At 42.1% G+C, this 26,802-nt stretch overlaps 1 protein-coding gene across 2 annotated transcripts in view; it reads right to left on the bottom strand.

The window, feature by feature from the left end:
* PRDM10 (PR/SET domain 10) overlaps positions 1-26,802 on the bottom strand; it is a 98,809-nt gene that overhangs the window by 27,076 nt on the left and 44,931 nt on the right. For both annotated transcript variants that reach the window (XM_064375583.1, XM_064375582.1), the window contains exons 5-11: positions 16,917-17,142; positions 14,644-14,885; positions 12,581-12,784; positions 7,753-7,825; positions 5,549-5,666; positions 1,967-2,096; positions 1,225-1,467 (exon numbers count right to left, since the gene is read on the bottom strand). In XM_064375583.1, coding sequence (XP_064231653.1) covers positions 1,225-1,467; positions 1,967-2,096; positions 5,549-5,666; positions 7,753-7,825; positions 12,581-12,784; positions 14,644-14,885; positions 16,917-17,142 — 1,236 coding nt within the window. The remainder of the gene's footprint in view (positions 1-1,224; positions 1,468-1,966; positions 2,097-5,548; positions 5,667-7,752; positions 7,826-12,580; positions 12,785-14,643; positions 14,886-16,916; positions 17,143-26,802) is intronic.

A 26,802-nucleotide genomic window follows, 5' to 3' on the forward strand; every position in this document is an offset into this window, starting at 1 on the left:
TCTGGACTTAGTAAAAAAATCAAAACGGCCAAAGCAGAAAATACAGTAATTAAGCACAAGAAAGAAGTGCAGATTAGGAACTAAAGGAGAATAATGGATGGGGAGATATTAATTCATAGCTTTGTTTCCCGGCCTATATTTCTGTATGTTGATTATACCCTTGTGAAATAACATACAGTGAGTTGAGAGTTTTATATGTTTCAATACAGGGCCCTCATAAAGGCTGTTTAGCCTCAGAGTTCTTAGAGCCCTTCAAAGCTATCACATGGCTACAAATGTTTAAATGTGTTTTTACATGAAGGCATGGACTAGACTATTTTTCAAGGTCCCTTCTAGCCTACAGGCAAATAAGAAGACCAAGAGAAACATATGCTGAAACGATCGTGCATGTAGAAATTGTAAAGCCTGGGAAGTTATACAAAACGTCTCTTTCATCTACCGGAAAGTACCAGTAAGTCTTTATGCACTCAGCTGCCACAAACGTGGGTTTTAAGTCATTGTTTTTTATCAGCACAGACACTTATCCCACAAAGCCATATTGTTTTCCACACAAATCCCCTGCAGTTCCTAACTCAGACTCAAATGCTATTTGCGAAATAACAAAACACATCTTAATTTTAAGTCATGAAAGCTCTGCAGCCGCATGGTCTGAGGCCAAGACACAGGTCAAGTGACTGGGACACTGACTGACTCTCGAACTGACAGCTTTGGCTCAAGCTATCCCCAGGTGTGTGAATTGTACCTGCCATCTCAACTTGGACACAGGTCACTTTACAGTGATGAGTAATGACATCTGCCATTCTCCCCTAGGAAGCAGTAGATAAGCAAATTTAGTTACCCAAAATTAACTTGAGAACTATGATTAGGCACAAATTAGCCTACTTTAAAATACAAATGATTATTATAACTAAATGTACTTATTTCTCCAGTTCCAATCTGGGAATTGAGGGATGCAGAGAGCTAGTCCAGGAGCTGCCAACCTCCAGGCCTCTGTGTCATTACTAAATGGGTTGAATCTAGGACCAGCCATGCCAGCCTGCCATAGGACACAGAGACATTGAGAAATAGTGAATACCTTCTTTCAAAATAAGGGGATTGCACATGTGACGGGCTAGATGCAAGATTTCAGAGCGGAAGGTGAATAGCTTGGAAAACCACCAGAAAGCTGGTGGTGAGAGGAAGATCACCGGCTGGCGCAAGGAGCTGCCGGCTTTCCCCACTTACTCGGATGCGCTTGGCTCTGCGCATGTCATCGGCTGTCAGCGTGCTCTGGGTGGGCACCATGCTCTCTTCGTGCTGCGGCTGCAGATGCAGGGTGTGAGTTTCTGGTTCATGTTCCAGGGGAGACTGGGTTTCTTGTGGCAGCTGAGGGATGGGGATAGTGGTCTGTTCTGGTTGATCCAGCCCATTCAAAGTGGCTGGTTCAGCCTCATCAAATTGCTCCTTTGTGGGAAAATGTAGCAAGTCCTGAAATTTGCAATAAGCAGGAATAGAGATCAGTGCTGGAGGGTCTGTCGGCTCAGATTTAGAATTGCTGCTTATTTTGGAATGACTAGATTCATAATACTCAGAAAAAATATTCTCCCTCGGGGAAAGTTAATTAGGTAACTATGCACAGAAGGCAAAGCAGCAGAGATTCCAGAGCACTTAACAAAGAAAAGACTGTGATATGACTTTTCTGGAATATCAATAATTTTAATAGTTTAAACTAATTAAACAAAGTCCACCTCTACTAACTCTGGTCAATTTCAAATCTTTAGAGCAGCAAAGTTGGGTTTTTGTTGTAGGTAACCCTTGATAATACACTTTTCTGCTATTCTCCAATCATACTTTAATTAACAGGCAGCAAGGTCTGATAGGAAAGGTCTACAAACATTGGGAAGGTCTCTGTATTTACGCCTCATCAGGGATCTGGCGAGTCCTCCACACAAGCATCTAAGGAGGGTTCCTTCCCGTCCCCCGGTACCTGTGTCCCATCATCACTCTTTTCCCCATTTTCGCTGGTGATTTCCAGGCGGATAAATTTTGGAGGACGCCCTGGTCGTCGACCTGGACCAAATCGCCTCTTGCCTCGTCCCCTTCCTCTGCCTCTTGTTCTGGGGACAAGAGATTGGGTAATGGGTCATCATGGTTACATAATACTCCATAACAAATCATGACCTAAATGATCCTTACTAACCCCAGATTTTGATGCCTCTCACCTTATTACTTTCCAGGATTTTCTTCAATGGAAACAACTGTTTTACTAATATACACTTTCTGAACGTCTCATCCTTGCCCTCTATTATAGCTTAAAGATATGTCTTCAATTATTCTGAAGAAAAGAGCTATAAAAATTCAAAGCACTGACAATATTTTGCTTCTGAAATGATGTGAAAAAGGCAGACAGGACAGAACATGCTAAGCCTTCGAGTGTGTTCCCAGGAGACGTCATCTGAGACAAGATTCCCATTATTTCTCTCTTTTCCCCTGGCCTCACCTCATATTCCTTCCAAGAAATGTAGCCAAATTCAAACAACTTTCTTGTTTTACTACAAGCTTCTGGAAGGTCAGAACAAATTTCTAATTCAATTGTTTCATAGCATGCCTAGTAAACATCAATTAAATTTTATATTCCCCTTAATGGATTTTTTTTTCTTTCTGAGACTAGGTCTTGCTCTGCTACCCAGGCTGAAGTGCAATGATGTAATCATGGCTTACTGCAGCCTCAACCACCTGGGCTTAAGCGATTGTCTCACCTCAGCATCCCAGGTAGCTGGGACTACAGGCATGTACCACCACACCCGGCTAATTTTGTTTAATTTTTTGTAGAGACAGGGTTTTGCCATGTTGCCCAGGCTGGTCTAGAACACAAGCAATCCTCCTTCTTGGGCCTCCCAAAGTGCTGGGATTAGAGGCATGAGCCACCATGCCTGGCATGAATTGCTAACAAACATAAATTCCTTAATAAAAGTGGCTCATGCCTGTAATCCCAGCATTTTGGGAGGCTAAGGCGGGTGGATCATGATGTCGAGAGATCGAGACTATCCAGGCCAACATGGTGAAACCCCATCTCTACTAAAAATACAAAAATTAGCTGGGCATGATGGCACATGCCTGTAGTTCCAGCTATTCGGGAAGCTGAAGCAGCAGAATCACTTGAACCCAGGAGGCAGAGGTTGCAGTAAGCCAAGATTACGCCACTGCCCTCCAGCCTGGTGACAGAGCGAGACTGTCTCAAAAAAAAAAAAAAAGGGTCAAAAAGTAGGTTATGGAAACTTCTTTTAGAAGACATGTATGTGGGAAGTGTACAATGTCAATCAGATCAAAATTTTATTCTTCCACTCATCTATTTAATAATTTAACAAATACCATATATTTTTTCCAGGAACTTTTTTTTTTTTTTTTTTGAGACACAGTTTCGCTCTTGTTACCCAGGCTGGAGTGCAATGGCGCGATCTCGGCTCACTGCAGCCTCCATCTCCTGGGTTCAGCCAATTCTCCTGCCTCAGCCTCCTGAGTAGCTGGGATTACAGACACGTGCCACCATGCCCAGCTAATTTTTTGTATTAGTAGAGATGGGGTTTCACCATGTTGACCAGGATGGTCTCGATCTCTTGACCTCGTGATCCACCCGCTTTGGCCTCCCAAAGTGCTGGGATTACAGGCGTAAGCCACCGCGCCCGGCCTCCAGGAACTTTTAAAAGACTTTCCATGTTGGAAAATTCTGAACCTAGGTTAATGTAGAAAATAGTACCATGAGCCCAATGTACCCATAACCCAATTCCAACATTTTTCAACCCATAGCCAACCTTTTCCATCTGTACCCCCACCACCTGCCCACACACATACCCAGTAGATGATTTTGAAGCAAATCCCAGATATCTTTTCATCTCTAGATATTTTGGCATGTCTCTCTGACTCATAAGGACTCTTTTCATGTATATGACCATAATGCCATATTACCTAAGAAATACCTGATAGTTGCTGAGTATTATTATATCTAGTCAAAGTTCAAATCTTCCTAGTTGTCCCAAGTTTCCCTTAACAGTTGGCTAACAAATGTATTATCTACTACGTGTCACGTACTATGTTGGCACTAAGGACATCAGATTACATGCAACAGATTTTACCCTCAGGGGTCTAGCAGAGGAAGCTGGCACTAGTAGAGGGAGCTGGCATATAAACCAAAAATTACAATATAATATAAAAATTGCTACAATAGAGCCACGAACAGAGTTTTAGAGATACCCAGGAGAGAGTGACTCAAATCTCACTGTGTCCACCCTGCTTAGACATTCATCCCTGTGGTCATATCCTAGATCCTGTCACCCTTGTAAGTCTCTTCATGACAATCCCGTGCACTGCTCACTCGGACACTACCCTGGCTCTGTAGTTTACTCCCTCTAGTCCCTGCACTCAACAACCCTTCAGCCACGCAAGCGTCTCCAGTCCAATCCTTCTGGCACTTTTGTCCAGCCCTGAGTCGCCTTGAGTTCTCTCCCCTTCTTCCACAGCATACACTTCCAGGTCCCTCATTGGAACCACTTCCTTGTGTGTGCTCTCAATTCTCATCCCACGGCTGTTCTGTTTTCTCAATATGTGTTATAAGCACTTAGCAAAGCCACAACCCTGTGTAATCCAATTCCCTGCCTGCTCTGCACCGGCACCCCTGCAGCTGTATGAAGCTGGAGAACAATGCACAGCCGTGCAAGTGGGCTCACTTTCATTTCATAACCATGGACTCCAAGTGGGCACTTAATATGGCAGGCCATTGTATGGCACTTCCCTAAAACATTCACTTTTCCACTTCCCTAACTACCATCTCACACATCTCCTCTCTTTCCAAACCCTGGAAAGACTGGCAACCCTACATGCCCCCCTGGCATGACCCTATCCCACACCACCCTCATTCCTCCCCTAAACTGTTGCAATAGCTGCTAACGGGACTCCTTGTCTCCACTCTTACTCCAATATAAGCTAGAGGTAATTTTATCCAGGTGTTATTTTTATCCAAAATGGTTTTCAAAAAATACAATGTACATCACAATACTCTCTGACCAAAACCCTCTAAAGACTTCTCATCACACTTAGAATAAAATCTAAATTCCTTACCATTTCCCACAAGGCCCTACCTGATCTGGCCCCTGCCCACTTCATCCTATATAATTCTCCCCTCATCTGTTTTTTATATAGTGGAATTAAACATATGACTTAGTTTGATTAAGTAATTGTACTGTTGCAGAAAGTCTGAAAATCAAAGATGCAGATTATTTTGAAGGTATATGCTACCTCAACATTTCCTATTTCAGAATCTCCAATTAAGGGAGATTTAACTAAAGTGCAAGGACATCCCATTGCCGGGTATTGGTTATGCTGGAAAAGATGGATAATGGTAAATGAGGAGCAGAGGGAAAAGGACATGACAGGTAACACCCTTCCCTCAGTAGCCCACCTGGTTACTTACCTACACATGACACTCAGAGACACTCATTAGCTAGTGGACAATACAGAAATGATTCTGAACCTTTATAAACTCAGTCTGTGAGCCTTTCTCCCTCATACCTACCTGCTAAACACATCTAGTTTCTCATCATGAGAATTGAGGTGCTGTTGTAACTGCTCCGAGCTTATAAATCGGCGGTTACATTCATAGCAGGGCCAATTCTTCTCTTGCTCTCGAAGAACTACAGTCACAGGAGAGAAATCATAAGGGCTGATGATCAAAACTCAAATGCCAACAAAACTCAAATGCCTGCGATCCCCACCATTCTTATCTTATTGCAGCCCAAAGCGTTCATGATTGTACAGTATCTGCTATTTGCATTACTGTTTTGTTATCAAATCGAAAGCTAAAATTTGGCAGAGTTGGCTTTTAGGATCTTATTTTCTAATGCATCCGTGTAAGACATCAAAGGAACAAATATCCTCACATCACCCTCTCACAGCCCTCAACACACACACATGACCTCACCACACTGAAAACATGAAAGATGTTGCAAACATCTGTATTCAGATAACCTAGCGATTCAGAACCAAGTTTCATAATCTGAGGGTATATTTTAGCACAAATAACTTAAGCACAAATAACTTAAAAGTCAATGCTCAGTATAATGACTTTAGCAAAATGTTCAGATGTATCCACTCAGCTGAATGTAGGCATACTCCATGACCCAGCAACTCCACGCCTAGATACGCACCAACAGAAATGTGCACGAACGTTCACTAGAAGACATGTAAGAATGGTCACAGCAGCACTCTTCAAAATACCCAAAAACTAGAAATGATCTTATTTCGTAATAAAGAATCTGGCTGGTCTTTGTCCCTAGTTGGTAACCTTTAAGTCACTGGAATTTCCTGAGTAATAGGAGTGTCTTTGTTATTCATGGTGCCCCATCTCACAAGCATACCAGATTTATTCTAATGAGATGCTTCAGAGTGGGGAGAGGCCATGCAGGAAAGCTCAACCATGTAATTAGAAATGTGGGGCTTGGAGCCAGGGGTTATCAGCCTGACCTCATGGAAGAAGCGGGAGGTGGCGAAGCTGGCAATCAAGCTTGATCACCTGGCCAGTGATTAGATCGGTCATGCCTATGTAATGATGTCTCAATAAAAACACTGGACACTGAAGCTCAGGTGAGCCTCTATGGTTGGGAATCATACATCAGTGTGCCAGGAAGGTGGCACGTCCTGAGGACATTTTGGGATCTCGCAGACCTCACCACATGTATCTCTTCATTTGGCTGGCCCTAATATATAAAAACCATATATTTTTATATATTAGATTTCTATTTATATATTATAATAAACAAAAGGATTTATTATATCCTTTGTAACAAAATGGCCATCTTTAAGAACAGTGCTTTTCCGAGTTCTTCGAGTCATTCTTGTGAATTATCAAACCTGAGGAGCTACTAGGAACCTCCTAACTTGTAGCCGGTTGGTCTGGGGCTTTGGAGCCCCAGAGCCTGCAGCTGGTGTCTGAAGTCAGAGGTGTCTTGCAGATGACGGCCCTGAACCTGTGGAACTTGATCTAACTCTGGAGAGTTAGTGACAGAAGTGCATTTCACAACCAAATCTACAACATAATGGATAAATCACTTGTTTTACATTCATATGCTCGAATACCAAATAATTATATACACCGATGTGGATGAATCTCATAAATACCATGTTGAGCAAAAGATACCCAGGCACCAAAAGGGTGCATGTCACACAATTCTATTATGCACAATTCGATAATAAGCATATCTTATATGTGGTGCTGGAAGTCAGGAGAGTTACACTTGGGAGTGAGTAGGAATTAGAAGGCAGCACAAAGAAACTTCTGGGGCACAGTAATGCTCTGTTTCTTGATCTGGGTGCAGGTTACATGGGTGTGTTTATTTTGTGAAAATTTAAGCTGTATACTTACGATGTGTGCAGCTTTCTGTATGTAGATTATACTTCAGTGACATTTGCATTAACAACAAAGTCAATGCCTGTCTTGGTATATCCTCAGAGATGAGGATAGGAATTGTCCTCTAATCTAGGTTCTACTTTGGTATTTGGAAGTTTTCATTATATTAAATATTATTTTCCAGCACAGATGAGAGAAATGTAAATATGTCATTGTAATTTGACCCTGAATTAGATGGAGATGCGTGTCTCTAAGAAACCTACTGGACTAGCTTCTGAAATATACTGAGACAAAGCGATTAGAGTTTAACAAAGATGTGATGATATACAATTTAGAATTCACACAGAAAATGTAAAACATAAATGTCTAACCACCTTTCCTTTCTTCCTCAGAAATGTCATGAATTTTCTGGTTCACGAACTCAGCATAGGATGCGGCGTACCACACCTGCAAGAAGCAAGTATATCATCAAGAACTGGGGACGTCACCAGATGTTCTTTGCATGCTTAAATTATTTCCCCTGCTTACAGGAAACAATTCAGGCTTTTCCACAGCCCATTAACAAAGAAAAAAAAAAGATCATGCTGTGAGCTCCCCTTGCAATACCTTTCCAGCAGATCAGTTAGGAAGTTCATTTGCCAAGACACACTGCATGGTTTTTCTTTTTCAGAAAATGGTTACTAGAATTATAATCATAGTCTCTTCATCTAAATAAAACAGCCTCCTCTGATTTCTTATCTATATTTAGACACCAGTTTTTACAGGGTTGTAGCTATAGTGGCTGCCACCAAACAGCCCTTATTGGGATCACCAATGACAACTTCAAAGGCAACCGCCTTCTCCCGCCCACCCAGTGGCTACTTCTGCTCACTCTGTTTGCCTCTTTTTCTTTCTCCCTAACTTCTAAATATTGGTGTGGCTCAAAGCTTAGTCCGAGTGTAGGGCCTTCTTATTTTGACCTCAAGTGACCACATCCATTTCCAACCAACTCTATGCTAATGACTCCCAAATTAATATCTCTATCCTAGACTCTCTTTCTCGGTTCCCTCTGAGTGTGTTCAACTAGATATTTTGTATGTCTCACAAACAGATCAAACTTACCATGTCCAGAATGGAATCCTCAATGCTTTCCAACTCACACTCACACCCATCTTCCCCATCTTGATGAATACCTTCCACCCAGTTGCTCAGATTTGAAACCTGAAAGGTGCCTTTGATTTCTCTGCTTGCTTCTCTATACCTTTAGCAAGGACTGCTGCTCCCTCAGATGTTCTCCATCTCTGCTTTTGCCACCCTGATGCATGCCAAGACAGTTTCTTGTCTGGATAAACACCTGGCCTTCTGACTAGCCTCTCCTTTTCTCTGCAATCTACACAGAAGCCAGAGTGATCTCCTTAAATCCCAGTTGCCCTAACTGGATCATTACACATCATATAAAAGGCATCAAAATATCACATGTATCCCAAAATATGTACAACTAATATGTATCAATAAAAAGAACACACAATCAGATCTTGTCATGCAGGCAATGGCTTCTCATCTCATAGTAAACCTGGAATGCTTGATGATAACCTCCAAAGGGCTCCATGATCTCCCCAACTTGGAAAAGCAACCTCAGCCCTTATCAGTCTCCCTGACCCACACTTCAGTCAATGGAGCCTGCTTTCAGCTGCTCAAACATGCCAAGCGCTTCCCCACCCCAAGCCTTCAGCTCTGCTGTTTCACTTCCACAAGTCCTGGGCTCTTTGCCCTCACCCTTGCCCTGACCCTCGGTAGTGCTGGCCCCATTCCATAGTTCTCAGCCTCGATAGTGACTCATCGGCAAGGTCTTCCCTAACCATCACATCAAAATCGGTCCCTTTCTTGTTACCTGCTCTTTCTGCACCAACTGTTTCCTTCATGGAACTTATCCCATGAGATATTATTTGCTTCTTTACATCTTTCTGTCCATTTCTGCTCTAGAATACAGGTTCTCAGAACACAGGGAGCCAGTCTATGTTTTCTAGGGTCTCAAACATAGTAGGAGTTCAATATATCCAATTACTAAATGAATTAATCATATATAATTGTTATGGAATATTATTTAAAATATATGGAAACATTCATAAAGACACTTTACCATGGAATAATCATCTACATAGTCTGTATTCTATAATTTAATTAACTACGCCCCTGTAGTTGTACTTTTAGATGGATTATCATTTTACTATCACAAATTATACCCTAATCTATCAATTCCAAGGTATATTTTTCAATATTTTAAGATGTCAGAAGTCAGGACGTGTCTCACACTCTAGGGCCTTCTACAGTCATGGCCACAGTGGAGCTCTTGCCACCTGCTCACTGCTCCTACACAAACCTGGCCAAGCTCTTCATACTATTCTCACCCCATTCAGTTATGAGCCCACTGACACTCCATGAGTGAACACTTGCCAAGCAACACAAAGGCCAAAAAGATTTGCCATTTCCCTCAGAACAAACACACGAAATCTGAAAGCCATGCAAGGCTGGCATGCGTCCTGCAGGGCTTCTCAGTAAGGCATCAGCTGTCAGAAACTTCCTACAGACTTGATCCAAAGCCTTTCTAGTTCCGAGGATACATGATTCAATTGAGGAAAAAGACACAGATAAGTTCAGACAAATGGGAAAGCACCGTATCAAAACTTGCAGGCAGGTGATCAGTGGCTCAGGGAAACATCCCAGGGGCAATAGCAGAACACTTATTTAAAAAATATTGCAGCTGCATCCACACTCTCAATGGCCCAGAAGATGACAGCATACAAAAAGGCACAAACATCCACGATGAAGTCAAACAGTGATGCAGGAAAAAGAAGTCAGACTCTGCACACGAAGCGGTTTATACCGCAACCAATTTATTTTGCTTCAGCATGCCTTTTTATGCATGCACAAGTATGATGTAATTTTAAAATTAAGTCGAAATAAGTCTAAAATAGCTCCTTCTAAACATTTTTTATTTTTAAAAAGTACTATAATTTAATAGGTAGCATTTTTTTCTTAATGGTGCATAAAATAATAGTGCATCCTAAAGTCATTGGTACCTTAGGGTTTGTAAAATACAGTAGTCTAGTTCTGTCTTCTTTTTGTAACTATTTCCTCTGCTTAACTTTGAAGGATTAGATTTACTCTGCCAAGAACATTTTTGCTATATACTTCCAGAAATATTTTATGAAATAATGCAATTCTACAATTAACATTCCTATTTTTTAAAAACACTCATTCATTGTACTGTATCCATTTATTTTTGATAACTTAAATTAATGTAAATAGTAGTCATAGTTATTTTGAGGGTTTTTAAATGGTTAATGTTGAAAATTTTAAGTTGTTTAAGTTCCAGGGTACACATGCAGGATGTGCAGGTTACATAGGTAAACATGTACCATGGTGATTTGCTGGGCCCATCATCTAGGTATTAAGCCCAGAATGCATTCGCTCTTTTTTCTGTTTTTAAACATTTTCTTACTATTTGTTTCCTCCTCCAGATAAAGTCAATTCCTAACATTTTTTCATTTGTCCATCTGGGTGTAGTGAAGTCTGTCAGTTTTCACAGGTGAACCTTTTCATGTGTATTACAAATATTTCCCCCATTCTGTTGTTTCCTTTTTGTTTCATGATTGTTCATTACACTGAACTATTATATTCATATTTGTTTCTGTCCATCTTTATAGTCCCATCTATTGGTTTAAAAGAAAAAAATCTCCCCTTCACAGTTAAAAAAATTCACCTCAGTTTGTTTTCTAATCAGGAATTTATTGGAATACATGGTATGAGATACGAGTCTCCTTTTGCATATTGTCTTCAGGCTTTATGGATTCTCTAGCTGATGGTTTCAAAAACAGAGGTTTTGCACAAAATCCAGGATTCTTTCTCCCTCAAGAGAGGTATCCATTTCTAATTTGTACCATATGGAGGCACTGTGCAATTCAATGTTCATGTATTTACTTATATGATCATTTCTTGCCTATTTTTCACTTATATCAGGAAGCTAAAGAGTATTTTGATCCCCTCTTTTGGCATGTTCTTAACATAAGCTTTATTTTAAAAAAGGAATTTTCATTTAGAATCATAGCAAAATTTTATTATGTCATCAAGAATTACTATTTAGATAAATTTTGATAGTTATCACCCAAAAATATATTTTTGAAATGCACATATAATTGAGTAAAATATTCATATAAAGAAAAAATTATTGCTCATACAGCTAAACATCTTGCCCATACATCTAAAAATCAGTTTCCCAACTATGCAGTGTGCAAATGAAGTTAACCAACATCTTTAATCACTCCGCCACAGAAACAGATACGTTCCTGTCAATGGTGTGACTTACAACTTTTTGATGTAACGATAGCACGAAAGTGAGATAACTTCAGTAGAAATCTTCTGCGTGCCCATACAACCATTCTCCTTTTCACTTTCAGTACAGTATTCATAAATTACATGGGGGATACTCAATACTTTATTATAAAATAGGCACAGTGTTAATTTTGCCCAACTGTAGGCTAATGCAAGTGTTCTCATCATATTTAAGGCAGGCGAGGCTGAGGTATGATGTTCATAGGTTGAGTGGAGTAAGTACGCTTTCAGTTTACAATATTTTCAGTTTGCAATGAGGCTTATTGGGATATAACTCCATCACAGGTAGAGAAGCATCTAGACCGGTCTGCTCCCCAAAACAACTACCTCCTTACACGGACCTAGTGCTTTCACGTAGGCTTTTTTTTTTTTGAGATGGAGTCTGGCTCTACACAATCTCCTGGTTCAAGCGGTTCTCCTGCCTCAGCCTCATAAGTAACTGGGATTACAGGCACCTGCCACACCCAGCTAATTTTTGTATTTTTAGTAGAGATGGGGTTTCATCATGTTGAGCAGGCTGATCTTGAACTCTGGACCTGAAGTGATCCACCCACCTGGGCCTCCCAAGGTGCTGGGATTACAGGCATGAGCCACCATGCACAGCCTTACACAGGCCCTTTGATAAGCATAAAAGCCATATCTTATCATTCTATTTACAGGATTATGTAGTGTACCATGTGTACACGACATGGTAGCTACTCAAAAAGTATGTGAATAACCAGGAAATGACTTTTTTTTTTTAACAATCCCACTTTAAAGAAATAAAATTGCAAAAAGCCCTAAAAAATCACTCTTGCTAGCAAATAGCAGCAGGGTCTGGCAGCACTGTACCTTCAGTTCCTGCTTGGGCTCCACATTTTTTATGGTTGTATAATACACATGGTGGCCATACTGGTAAGCCACAAGGTTCTGCTCCAGGTGATTCTGGGCTGGCCGGACAAACATCATCCAGTTACAAAGCGTCTCATCAGACAACTCGAACCACAGGTCTTCATGCAAATCCCTGTCTTTTCTGTCCCCTTTATCAAGAGAAACCTGCACAAAAAAAGTAAAAAGCCACACCAAAAACAAAACAAAACAAACCTTCAATATGAGACGCATTTTGTAATGTCACAATACACAAAGTATTGCTCCTAAAATTAACCATATATCCTGGCTCTTCTCTTTGTATCTGGAAAAATCCTGGACCTATAACTTATAACTTGCCAAATGCCAAAGGGAAAAGATACTTTCTGAAGCCTCATCTATAAGAAAATTACCTGGCAAAATGTAAAAGTTAATCTAACTGTGTAGCTTTAGTTAATATTTCACAAAACAAACATGCCAGAAAATACAAGCAAAATACTCTCTAGTTCATTACAATTTGCCTCCTGTTGGGGTTTCATTGCATTCATTTATAATAGGCAGCCCAGGATAGGAATTTCTCTTTACAAAGTAATATTCTTGCATGGAGATTTTGAGAACTCAAAGAAAACTTCCCCACGACAGCAGCTGATTTGTCAAAAAACACATCCCAAATATTCACCCCTTCCCACTGCCCTTTCCTAGTTCTCTGGAGCCGTTATCCAGAAAGCAGACAGCAGAGAGGGCTGGACAGAAGCAAAAGGGTCAGTTGTAAACAGATGAATATAAACATACTTCACCACACAGGAAGCTATTCTTTAACCAGTGTCTATAGGTCAGATTTGTTTCAAAAGTGGAAAGTGGTTTTCTCGCAAACATTACTAGCACATAGCAGATTACATTAAGCCTGAATAATTCTCTTTGCATTTCAGTCAAAATTTTTTTTAAACAAAGAAAGCAAGCTCCTGTTATGGGCTAAACTGTGTCTTTCTCAAAATCCATGGTGAAGCCCTAACACCCAGTACCTCAGACTGTGACTGCATCTGGAGACAGGACTTTTAAGGGGGTAATTAATTTAAAATGAGGTCATTAGAGCGGGCCCTAATCCAATAGGACTGGTCCTTATAAGAAGGGAAGATGGGCCAGGCGAGGTGGCTCATGCGTGTAATCCTAGCACTTTGAGAGGCCAAGGCAGGAGAATCACTTGAGCTCAGGAGTTTAAGACCAACCTAGGCAACATGGCAAGACCCTGTCTCCATAAAAAATACAAAAATTAGCCGAGCACAGTGACTCTTGCCTATAATCCTAGTACTTCGGGAGGCCGAGGCAGGTGGATCACGAGGTCAAGAGATAGAGACCATCCTGGCCAACATGGTAAAATCCCATCTCTACAAACAATACAAAAATTAGCTGGGGGTGGTGGCATGTGCCTGTAGTCCCAGCTACTCGGGAAGCTGAGGCAGGAGAACTGCTTGAACCCAGAAGGCAGAGGTTGCAATGAACCAAGAGAGCGCCACTGCACTCCAGCCTGGCGACAGAGCAAGACTTCATCTCAAAAAAATCAAAATACAAAAATTATAAATAAGTAAATAAATAAGAAGGGGAGATTAGGACATGGACACACACAAGCACTGAGGAAAGACCCTGTGAGGACACAGTGAGAAGGTGGCTTTCTTCAAGCCAAGGAGAGAGACCTCAGAAAAAAATCAACCCTGCCAACGCCATGATCTCAAACTTCCAGCTTCCAGAACAGTGAGAAAACAAAGGTCTATTGTTTCAGCCTCCTGGCCTGTGGTATTTTACTATGGCAGCCCTAGAAAACTATTGTAGCCCCTAAGAACTACCCCTCTCCGAATAATTCATATAACGCTTTCAGGGAATAAAATTGCAATCTCCATCTTATTAGTGAGTTTCCATTTAACCAAGTTAAGATAAAAAGAATACTAGCAAATAACTGCCAAGAAACAGAAATAAGGGATCCAGTAGACAATACAGTGCTCCCTGAAACACTGCTGAAGAACAGGAGTAAAGTGTGATAAAGCATCAGTTACCTTGAGGTGAATGTAACAGTCTTTCAGCTCCGAGCCCCTGACGAGAGGCCCCTCCACGGGCCCAAACTGGGTGCGCTTGGGGATGCGCCGCTTGGAGAACACCCCGCCCAGAAACCTGTCTATGTAGAGCACCAGGGGGAGGCTCGCCCTCGCACGGGTGAGCACCGGCCGGTTGGGGATGGGGTGCAAGGGGCCGTGCTTCGGGCACACTGAAGAATGCGCGTTATTGCACTCCTCACACCCTGCAAAAGAGAGAGCGTCTTGAAGAAAAGTCCTGTTCCTCAGTATGACTTGATGTGAGGCAAAAAATTCTGACCTGAAAAATCCCCAGGTCTATGTTTTCAAGCCAAAACTCAATTAACTCCTAATGGCACTACCCACTCAATGGTAATACATTCTCTCTGGTAGACCAGTAAAAATCCTGCAATTCTCCTCTAAAATCAAGCAGAATTTGCTTATGCCTGCCAAAAACAATTTGCAGGCCATGACTTACTTCTCTGCCGGAGAGTACTTTGAATAGTGACCACTAAATTTACAAATCAATTACAACATGTCTGAAGAGTAAAAAAAGCTTATCAGGCTAAATGTTGCACTATCAGAGAAGACAAAATTGGTGAATTTTATAGTATGCAAATTATCTCAATAAAACTATTCAGGGGCCAGGGAGGAACCCTGACAATACTGTTGAATTAATTTTCTCAAAGGGAGTTGCAGAAGTCTATCTCAGCCTGTCTAACTCAAACGGAAAAAGGATTGTGCAGTCTGAAAGTTCAGTGCATACTGTCTGATTAGATAACGTTAAAAGGAACAAATCCCCTTCCTTCATTCACTGGGATGACACAACTAGCTTAGCCCTGACAAGATGGACATTTTCAGATCATTCCTAGAGCACTCAGTTTGCACCAGTCCGGCCACACACACTGCCTCTTTGCCAGGAGCACCCATCAGTAAGCAAACTGCCAGAATGAGACAAGTACAGCCCCAAAATGGAGAAGAGCAAATGAAGCACACAGAGCCCATGCCCACGACCCTTAACACACTTAACATGCTTTACCCTACTCTGGCTGCATGGTGACCTGGTTTAGGAAACAGGTATGTTTAATTTCTACAATTCTCAAATAACAGAGCTGCGTTGTATTATTTTTAAAATAAAGTGATTTTCTGTGCATTTGACTTAGGAGTTGCCTTGAAAATGTATTAATTTGGCCAGGCAAAGTGGCTCAGCCTGTACTCCCAGCACTTTGGGAGGCTGAGGCAGCCGGATCACTTGAGGCCTAGAGTTCGAGACCAGTCTGGCCAATGTGGTAAAACCCCGTCTCTACTAAAAATACAAAAAAAATTAGCTGGGCATGGTGGTATACACCTGTAGTCCCAACTACTCTACTCTACAGGCTAAGGCATGAGAACTGATTGAACCTGGGAGGTAAAGGGCTGCAGTGAGCTGAGCTTGTGCCACTGCACTCCAGCCTGGGAGACAGAGTGAGAACTTGTCTCAAAAAAAAAAAAAAAGGAAAGAAAATATATGAATTCAAGGAGAACCAAAACAAGCAAGTTCTCTCTTGGATTGGGATTAGATGTGGAGCTTGAACACTGAGCTGAAGCAGACACATTTTACCACCACCACACAGAGGGACGGATGAAACCACAAAGCTCTGAAGAGCCTTAGTAATGCAAATCAGTGAGTAAGCACTTTGCCATATGAGCAAGAAAATCAAAAGAAACAATGATTTGGTGGTGGAATCTGAACCCCCAGCAGGCAGTAGGGTGGGGTAGCTGACGAAGGGCGCTGCTGAGGGGCCAGACTGCCTGAGCTGGAGTCCTGACCCTCAATTTATTGGCACGGCCCTGGGAAAGCTACCCACCTGGGATAGAACATTGTTAACAGGTTATCATGGCAAAGGCAAAGCAGCAAGGCAAACTTCTTAACGCTGAAGTGGCTGAAGAGAGCAGGATCGGGCAAATCTACCATGGTGGTTTGGTGGCTGAAGCTCTGGTGTGAGAGACCTGGGCTTGGCTGCCTGATGCCTCATTTGTCCCTATGTGACCCTGAGCGAGCTGCCTAATCTTCTGAGCTTCAGTTTACTCATCAGTAAAATTGGAACACAAACGACAGTGTTCCTCAAAGGGCTGCAGTGAAGGCCAGGTAAGATGATGCATGCAGAGAATGTAGCCCAGTGGCTGCACACAAAAAGACCTGGTTTACAGGAGCTATGTTCACACACACGCACAAGATGGACACAGCTTCTCTGGGGGAGTCGAGTGTCCATACTTACATAAGTCATGCGGGTCAAAGGGCCGGGGCGGGTCTGGCTCCCAGTCATCCAGATCTGTGTCCTCACCATCTTCTTCCTCTTCTTCCTCAGTGTCCTCGTCCTCATCCTCATCCTCTTCCTCTTTCGCCTCCAGTCTACCTAGAGGGGTCTGCAGAGTTGCCAAAGGATCGGACCCATCCACACTCTCAATTGAAGGCAGCACCTGGTTATGCACTGGCAATGAGGCCTGGGCAAAAGATGAAGGCACACAGTAAGCGGACACGGACACCTGTTTCCGTTCGCTGGTGCCGGTGGCACAAACAGGGCACAAGGGCTGGGTGGAATCTAGTCTTCATACCAGGCCTTGGAAAAATGACTTCCATCTACAGGCTGTGAGGAGGAGCCGGCTTCATTTTTGATGTCTGACTGCTCACAGCTTTCAAGCCTCTGCCCTTCCTCTGCCCCTTCTGTCCCACACCTGGGCAGGCTGCTAAGAAGGCTCGGGTGCTCCCTCATTTGGCAGCAGTGGGAGATTCAAAACTGGCAAGGCCCTGACCACCTGCATCCTGACCCCACCCCTTTCAACTCAACAAAACCTGGTCTCTTCCTTGCTCCCTCACACTGTTCAAGAGGCCTGCCCTGTCTCCCAGAGACTTCAAATAGGTAAGCAACAGACCATTTTAATGTGTGCACATGAGAGATCGTCAGCTTCCACCTCTGAACTAAACCTGGGGTGGGGGTCCCTCTTGCCTTTCCAGAGTAGCCACACCACAGTGGCAGGGGGAATGAGTTCATCTATCCTCAGCCAATTCTCTTTTAAAATTAACATGTCGTGCAACACAGGATTGACAAAGTTCAATAGCTGACAGCTCTCCTTTTAAACAGCTCAGACAGGCTGAAGTTTTTAAGTAAAAATGAAAGAGACCAGGTGTGGTGGCTCACGCCTATAATCCCAGCATTTGGGAGGCCGAGGCAGGCAGATCATGAGGTCAGGAGTTCAAGGCCAGCCTGACCAACATGGTGAAATTGCGTCTCTTCTAAAAATATAAAAGTTAGCCGGGCGTGGTGGTGCACGCCTGTAATCCCAGGTACTCGGGAGGCTGAGGTAGGAGAATCGGTTGAACCTGGGAGGTGGAGGTTGCAGTGAGCCAAGATTGTGCCACTGTACTCCAGTCAGGGCAACAAAGCAAGACTATGTTTCAAAAAAAAAAAAAAAAAGAATGAAAGAGATGAGATGCCTATTTGTTTCATCATGTGAAAGTCAGTCTCCTGCAAATAAGACACAGTTTGGGTCATGTATTAAGTTAATGCTAACCTATCAAATATCCTGTCAGAAAGTAAAAATGGTACCTTAAAAAGTTCTCCTGCCTCCAATCTAAGTGTTATGGGATCATACATTGGCCTAGATTCCCTTTATTCAATCTTGTTCCTCCTGCCCTATTAGCACAAGGTCATACTCAAGAAATGTCCTATTCAATAAATCAAGTTTTAAAAAATGCCACTCCTGGGGCCAGGCACAGTGGCTCACGCCTATAATCCCAGCACTTTGGGAGGCTGCAGCAGGCAGATCACCTGAGGTTGGGAGTTCAACACCAGCCTGACTAACATGGAGAAACCCTATTTCTACTAAAAATACAAAATTAGCTGGGCATGGTGACGCTTGTCTGTAATCCAAGCTACTAGGGAGGCTGAGGCAGGAGAATCACTTGAACCCGGGAGGCGGAGGTTGCAGTGAGCCAAGATCTTGCCACTGTACTCCAGCCTGGCTGGGCGACCAAGCAAGACTCTGGCTAAAAAAAAAAAAAAAAAAAGCCACTCCCTTTATCTTCTCATATGTTGTTTTCCTCACCTAGAATGCTGTTTCCTCATCAACCTTCTAAATCCTAGCACATTCCAGTTTCCCAATGAACCGCCTCTGATGCCTCCATTCCTCCCTGAGTCTCCTCTGCTCTCAACTCCTGCAGCCCTTGGAACCGTAGAATCCCACTCCACAACAGCACTCAGCATCTGCTTCCACACTTCACTTCATGACCTTGCCAGGCAGTCTGAATCATTCTGGAATAGTTCTATGACAACTTCTGTGAAGCCCAGATCTTCCACACTTTGGTGGGGGCCCAGGACTTTCCTCTGGAGGTAAGTAGAATAAGTGTAACCCTTCTGCCACAAGAATCAAATATTTCAAGGCCAAAATACCCTAATTCATTTAGTCATTTCTCACATGACGAAACTCCCAGCTCCCTGATCATCTTGTCATCTTCATTTATTTCTCAGTGGATTCCATACTTTTATTAATACAACATCAGGGTGCATTAGTGTTTACGTTGGCCACACTGTTCTCCTGCAGACCCATCTTGAACTTGCAGATAACTAAAATCCCTAAGTTCTCTTTTCCCCTCATAGAGTGCTATTAAACCATTTTTCCCCTCCTCAGGACTTCAAGCGCTGATTTTTACTTAAGTGGGGGATTTTGCATTTATCTCCAGTAAATTTCCTTTCACTACTTTTATCTGTTTTTCCCATCTGCCAAGATCTTTAGACTCTTGATCCAGACATCTTACACATTATCCCTACAGCTTTGCATCCATTGCCAAACACCATCTATTTTAGTGATGAGTATGCATTTTCACATGAGTCCATCTTGCCTCTCCAATCGCACCTCAGGGAAGTAGACTATGGGCTTCAGAGTCAGGCATTTTGAGTAAAATCCTTGCCCCGCCACTTAGCAAGTTACTACACTTCTCTGAACCTCAGTTTCTTTGTCTGTAAAATGGACACAGTAATACACGCCTCAGGTTGTTGTAAGGGTCAAGTGAAACAATATGTGTAGAAGGCTAGTAGCAGAGTGTGTAGTATTTAGTACGTGCTTAGTATTATTCATTATTATCCTAAGTTCTTTAAGGACCATGATATTATATACTTCTTCTTCAAATTTAAAAGATTGCTAAGCATAAAGTAGGTGCTCAATGAAGATTAATTTGTTGAGAGATAGTTGGCCTTTTGGGAAATGACATTAATCCATTCAGGCATCTAGAGAAGTCTTTGTGGCTATTCACAAAAACATCCTTTTCCTGCTGTGCATCTCAGTCGGAACTTATCAAACTCTAAAAGAGGCCGGGGCCAGGCTCGGTGGCTCATGACTGTAATCCCAGCACTTTGGGAGGCTGAGGGAGGTGGATCATCTGAGGTCAGGAGTTCAAGACCAGCCTGATTAACATGGTGAAATGCTGTTTCTATTAAAAATACAAAAATTAGCCGGGCATAGTGGCAGGTGCCTGTAATCCCAGCTACTCGGGAGGCTGAGGCAGGAGAATCACTTGAACCAAGGAGGAAGAGGTTGCAGTGAGCCGAGATCATACCATTGCACCTAAGCCTAGGTGACAGAGCGAGACTCCATCTCAAAAAAAAAAAAGAGGCCAGGCATGATGGCTCATGCCTGTAATCCCAGCACTCTGGGAGGCTGAGGTAGGAGAATCACTTAAGCCCAGGAGTTCGAGACCAGCCTGGGCAACATGGTGAAACCCTGTCTCTACAAAAAATACAAAATTTAGCTGGGCAGTTGTGGCACGTGCCTCCTGTGGTCCCAGCTACTCAGGAGACTGACATGGGAGAACTGTTTGAGCCCAGGAGGTTGAGGCTGCAGTGAGCTGTGATGGGGCCACTGCACTCCAGCCTGGGCGACAGAGCGAGGCCCTCTCTCAAATAATAATAATAATAAAGAACTCTACATAGAGCAGTGGTACTGAGTGTGCTTACTGAGGGCCTGACTTGCACTGGCAATATGCGAGCATTGCGCAACATCTGAAACACTCAGAGTCCAGAAAGCACATCAAACTGACTATCTCACACCGCATCCACACGCTTAACAGGTGTTCATTTAACTTTTGCCTGACATTCCACTTCTGTAACTCAGCGTCTTTTAGAAAGTTTTACATGGGAGGCCAAAATTCTGGAAGATGCTTCTGCCTCAGCTTCAATAAAAACAGCATAAAATGCCCTGTAAAGGTGAGGACTCCACAGGGAACTTCTGGCGGTGCAGCTGCTGTGGCCACCTCCCCCTTGACCTCCTCACCAGAACCTGCAAGGAAGTGACTGTATTCCTGCTCCCCATCAGAGTACAGCTTACAGTAACGGCCCTTGTCCTAAGCACTTAAGCATTATGCCAGAGTCAGTGATAAATGTTATCATACATTGAACAAACCAAAGCATATATGCACCTCTACTCCTCATAAATTCATTCTGCAGAGCCAACCTGAAAGAATAGATTCAGCAATTCAGTTATTCTAGTGAAACCACGATGTATTTTTTCCCAACAGATGCTGTTACAAAGACTCTGGTTTGGCATGGTGACTGGCTGCTTGCCACTGCTGAGAAAGCTGACATCAAGATAAAACCAACAACCTTCACCTCCCCATGCTGGACGTCTCTCCTAACAGACTATGGCAAAAGGAAACACTTAAACATTACCTTTATCTTTAAGAGCTGATGCTAAAAGCAGAGTTTGGATATTTACCAGAAACATGCAAACTACTGTTGAAGAGGAACAGAAAGAGCTGGTGACAATCATTTCTAGGTAAGAACTGTACATTTCTAGACAACACAGAGCTTAACACACAGCAGGCATGCATTACAAATTTGTTTAATGAATCACAAATTCAAATTCCGCTGGAGTTTACTCAGTGCTAGGCATATACTTGAATTCCTTTGAGGTCGGGTGATATTACAATGCTCCTAAGTGGCAGAGATGAAATTTAAATTCTGACTCTGCACTGCTTTTTCCACTACATCACAATGGCCCTAGGGAATTCAGTCTATTCAAGGAGGGCAGCAGAAGAGGTAAACATCACCCACACTTTGAATACCTGGGCAACGAGGTAACCACACATGCTCCTGAGGTCGTATCTAGGCAGTAGGCTGGCAAGCAGTGTGTGTCTGTTTCACTTAGAGGAAAAGAGTACGAAACAAAACCATTTTAATCCTCTGCATTTTGTCACGTACAATAAAACACAATAAAAGAAAAAGAGATCTATAAACTTATGGTATACTTTCTCCTTCCCACTTAATACCACTCTCTGTAATTATTTCTGAAAGGACATAATGCATTTCAGGATACAATTTATTTGAGAGGTGAAAGATGAAATGTCTCTGGACAGCAGCGCACACAACAGAATGCTTCTTGATTCCTACTGAGACCAATTATCAGTGCAGCATATTTTCTTCTCAGTGTGTGGGGAGTCACACATGTTCGTTTTCAAAAACAAAGAGGAGACTATGCCTGGAGACCACTGATGCCTTTGTTAAGGACGAGGGAATGCGTACATGAAAAAGGCTTCAAGCACGTTTTGCCCCCAGTAAAAACAACTGAAAATATAATAGGAACCTTTTGGCTAAGAAAGAAACAACCAAAAAACCAAAAAACCAAAAAAACAACCATCATCTGTGTTAAACCCTCAACCTAACTTTCTATCCAGAATTTATCCAGGTCACCAAATAAACTGACAAACGCTGAGATGCTATAACCAGAAATAAAAACTGTGCTGGTTGAAAGAAAACTGCCATGAAGAAAGATGCTAAGCCAATAGTTAACACTGCCTTGTAACGTCAGGGTTCGTGGAGCTGAGTACAACTTTCCTTTTGAACAAAACATGAAACAAGCAGATTGCTTTTGGAGATTGGAAAAGATGAAGGGCTCTTTGAAGTGCAAATGGCAATGAAACCTCTAATTAAAACTATCCCTTAATATTAACACAACAAAAATTTGTCTATCAGATTGGCAAAATTTGAAAAGAATGCAAATACTCAGTGTGGCAAGAGTGTGTGGAAATGGGGCACTCTTGTACACTACACTGTTGGCAGGAATACAAGTATTTTCAGTGTCTGAAAAGCAATTAAGAAAATCAATTCTCAAAATAATTTCAAACAAATATCAAATAGAATAGTATAATAAACCTCATGTATCCATAACTCAGCTCAACAATTAACTCATGGCTAATCAACTTTTTTTTTTTTTTTTTTTTAAAGACAAGTGTCTGTTTGGAGTGCAGAGTGGCTTAATCATAGCTCACTGCAGCCTCAACCTCCCAGGTGCAAGTGATCCTCCCACCTCAGCCTCCCGAGTAGCTGGGATTACAGACACATGCCACCATGCCTGGCTAATTTTTTAAGTTTTTGTAGAGACAGAGGTCTCACTATGTTGCCTAGACTGGCCTTTTTTTTTTCTTTTTTATAAAACCAGCTCAGCTTCATGCTTGTCTTTAACTCCTGGGTTCCTGGGTTCAAGTGGTCCTCCTGTCTCGGGGCTCACAACGTGCTGGGATTATAGATGTAATTCACCGTGCCTGGCCAATTCATGGCCAATCCTATTTCAACTAATCTCCCACCTTATTTCTCCCTCACTGGATTATTTTGAAGCAAAACCAAGACATTATATGTTTTCATCTCTAAAATGAAATGACTTTTAGATTGCTTATCTTATCACACCTAAAAAATTAGTCTTTTTTTTTTTTTTTCCTCTGAGACGGAGTCACATTCTTGTTCCCCAGGCTGGAGTGCAATGGCGTGATCTTGGCTCACTGCAACCTCCGCCTGCCAGGTTCAATCGATTCTCCTGCCTCAACCTTCTGAATAGCTAGGATTACAGGTGCCCACCACCATGCCCGGCTAATTTTTTACTTTTAGTAGAGATGGGGTTTTACCATGTTGGCCAGGCTGGTCTCCAGTTCCTGACCTCAGGTGATCCGCCTGCCTCAGTCTCCCAAAGTGATGGAATTCAGGCACGATCTACTGCACCTGGCTGTCATTTCTTAATCGATCAAATATTGACTTAGTGTTATGATTTCCCCAATTGCCTCATATATTGCTTTACAGTTGGCTTGTTCAAATCAGGATCCAAACGAGGTCCACATATTGCATCTAACTGATATGCCTCTGACGTCTCCTTTAATACGTAAGCTCCCCTTCCTCTTCTTTTCCCTTGCAATTTATTGGTAAAAGAAACCAAACCATTTGTCCTAGAGAGTCTCCCGCAGGGTGGTTTTGCTGTCTGCATTTGTGTGTATCTTTTAATTTGTTCCATTTTGTCTACTATGCTTCCTAGCTGGTACTTGAATCTAGACAATCAGATTCCGTTTTTTTTTGGGAAGAATACTTCATATGTGGTATAATGCAATAGGAAGTAGATAATACCAGGAGGCATGAATGGCCGTCTCTCCTTGGTGACATTAAGATTGGTCAGAGGATTAAGTTGTTAACACTCAGATCTATCCATTATACCATGCCCTAGCTTTCTCCTGACGGTTTCAGACTACCGTTGATAATCGTTGCCTAGGTTGTGTCATTAGGGGCTGCAAAATGGTGATATTCTAAGTCAATCATCCCCTTTTCATTTATTAGTAAGAATGTTTCTATAATGAAAATTCCCTCAGCAAGTAATTGGTTACCTGAGTACCTTCAAGAAGAAAGGCAGGATTCTTTTTCTCCATTTACCAGTTTTTAGAATAATATGGTAAATTCTAGCATCCTTAAAAAGTGACCAATGAGTTACTTCTTTTAGCATCAGTATGAACTTGTAGACTACATATATGTAAGTACTTCAATCTAGTGCAGATGTTATCCTTTTTTACAAGTCAATTTGACCCATTTTGGCCCCTTCAAGTCCTTGCCATAGGAAACCAGAAGTTTTTGATAGCAGCCCTGCATTCAAAGAAGACACGATGCTCCAAGTTCACTGGTACATTCCCTGCCCCGAAGCTAGAATCTGCCATTTCTCCAAGAAGCCCTAATTCCTTTTGCTGGTGAATTGTATTTAAGAGAGCACATCGTAGCATTAGGGATACTCACTGCTACTGGGTTGATCACTGTGTCTAAACTACTTCAATGGCCAGAACTAGAAAACACAAGGGTTTTTTTTTTCATTTTTTGTTTTGTTTTTGAGACACAGTCTTGCTCTGTTGCCCAGGCTGAAGTACAGTGGCCTGATGTCAGCTCACTGCAACCTCCACCTCCTGGGTTCAAGCGATTCTCCTGCCTCAGCATCCCAAGTAGCTGGGATTATAGGCATGAGCCACTACACCCGGCTAATTTTTATACATTTAGTAGAGATGGGGGTTTCACCATATTGGCCAGGATGGTCTCGAACTCCTGACCTCAGGTGATCCACCTGCCTTGGCTTCCCAAAGTGCTGGGATTACAGGCATGAGCCACCACACCCAGCCTGTCTTTTGTTTTTTTTGAGACAGAGTCTTTCTCTGTCACCCAGGCTGGAGTGCAGTGGCACAATCTCAGCTCAATGCAACCTCTGCCTCCCAGGCTCAAGTGATTCTCCCAACTCAGCCTCCAGAGTAGCTGGGATTACAGGCATGTGCCACCATGCCTGGCTAATTTTTGTATTTTTTTTTTTTTTAGTAGAGACAGGGTTTTACCATGCTGGCCAGGCTAGTCTTGAACTCCTGACCTCAGGTGATCCACCCACCTTGGCCTCCCAAAGTGCTGGGATGACAGGAGCCTGGCCAGAAAACACGTTTTTTAAGAGAAAGCGTATTGCAAGTCCATATTCATACTCCAATTCAAATTTAGGATTCCGGGTTTTTATTTCATTGGTTTGATTTTTATATTTGTATCTTTTTTCACTTTTACAAAAAGCTTGGTTCTTAACTTAAAATATAAATACCTCTGTCTCTACCATTTATCTTTGGGGTATTTATTCCAAGGAAATAATCTGATACAATATCCATGACAGCGTTTTCTATAGTAGCAAAAAAAAAAAAAAGGAAGTAATCTACATGTAAAATAATAAATGAAGAATATATATAATAGTATATCCTAATATATATATTTAATTTAATATATATTTAATTATTAATCAGTCATGGCACTCAGTAATACAGGATTATATATATATAATCCATATATATATGATCCATTGTTTACTTGATAGAATCAATGAATATTTACAGAAATAAGGTTGGTTTTGGTCAAGAATATACCTAATTATTACAAAAAATTCCTAAAATAAAGAACAATTCTCATTTAAGTTCAAAGACCCCACTATATTGCAGTTCACTGCCAGTTATGAATGAATTGAACCCCGACTTATATAACAAAGGCTCCTAACAACCCTCTCTATATTTCAGATGATATTAATATAACTAGTGTTCATTTTCTAAATTTTAAAATAGAAGCATACAAATCTTCTACCAAGAAATAAAAAAGCAGAAAGTGCTTCTTTTAAAATTTAACTTACATTTATATTTTTGAGACAGAGTCTCACTCTATCACCCAGGCTGGAGTGCAGTGGCATGATCTTGGCTCACTACAACTTCCATCTCTCAGGTTCAAGTGATTCTTGTGCCTCAGCCTCCCAAGTAGCTAGGATTACAGGCACCTGCCACCACACCTGGCTAATTTTTTGTATTTTTAGTAGAGACAGGGTTTCATGTTGGCCAGACTGGTCTCGAACACCTGACCTCAAGTGTTCTGTCTGCCTCAGCCTCAGAAAGTGCTGGGATTACACTCGTGAGCCACCACGCCCAGCCAGAAAATGCTTCTTAATGAGAATAATTTAATTATTAATAAGTCATGGCACTCAGTAATACAGACAAATTACAGTCACATTACCTGACATGAAAGTAAACCTATTTGGTTTTTTAAGACAGGGTCTTACTCTGCCACCCACACTGAAGTGCAGTGGTGCAATCAAAGCTCACTGCAGCCTCAAACTTCTGGGTTTAAGGGATCCTCCCACTTCAGCCTCCTAAGTACCTGGGACCACAGGAGTGCAGAGGCTAATTTTTACATTTTTACAGAGATGGGTTCTCACTATGTTGCCCAGTCTGGTCTCAAACAATTCTTCCACCTGAGCCTTCCAAAGTGCTGGGATTACAGGCGTAAGCCTCTGTGCTCAGCTTCTTTA

Source organism: Aotus nancymaae, unplaced genomic scaffold (genome assembly GCF_030222135.1).
Source record: "Aotus nancymaae isolate 86718 unplaced genomic scaffold, 86718_ANA_hifiasm-v0.15.2.pri h1tg000012l, whole genome shotgun sequence".
NCBI lineage: Eukaryota > Metazoa > Chordata > Mammalia > Primates > Aotidae > Aotus > Aotus nancymaae.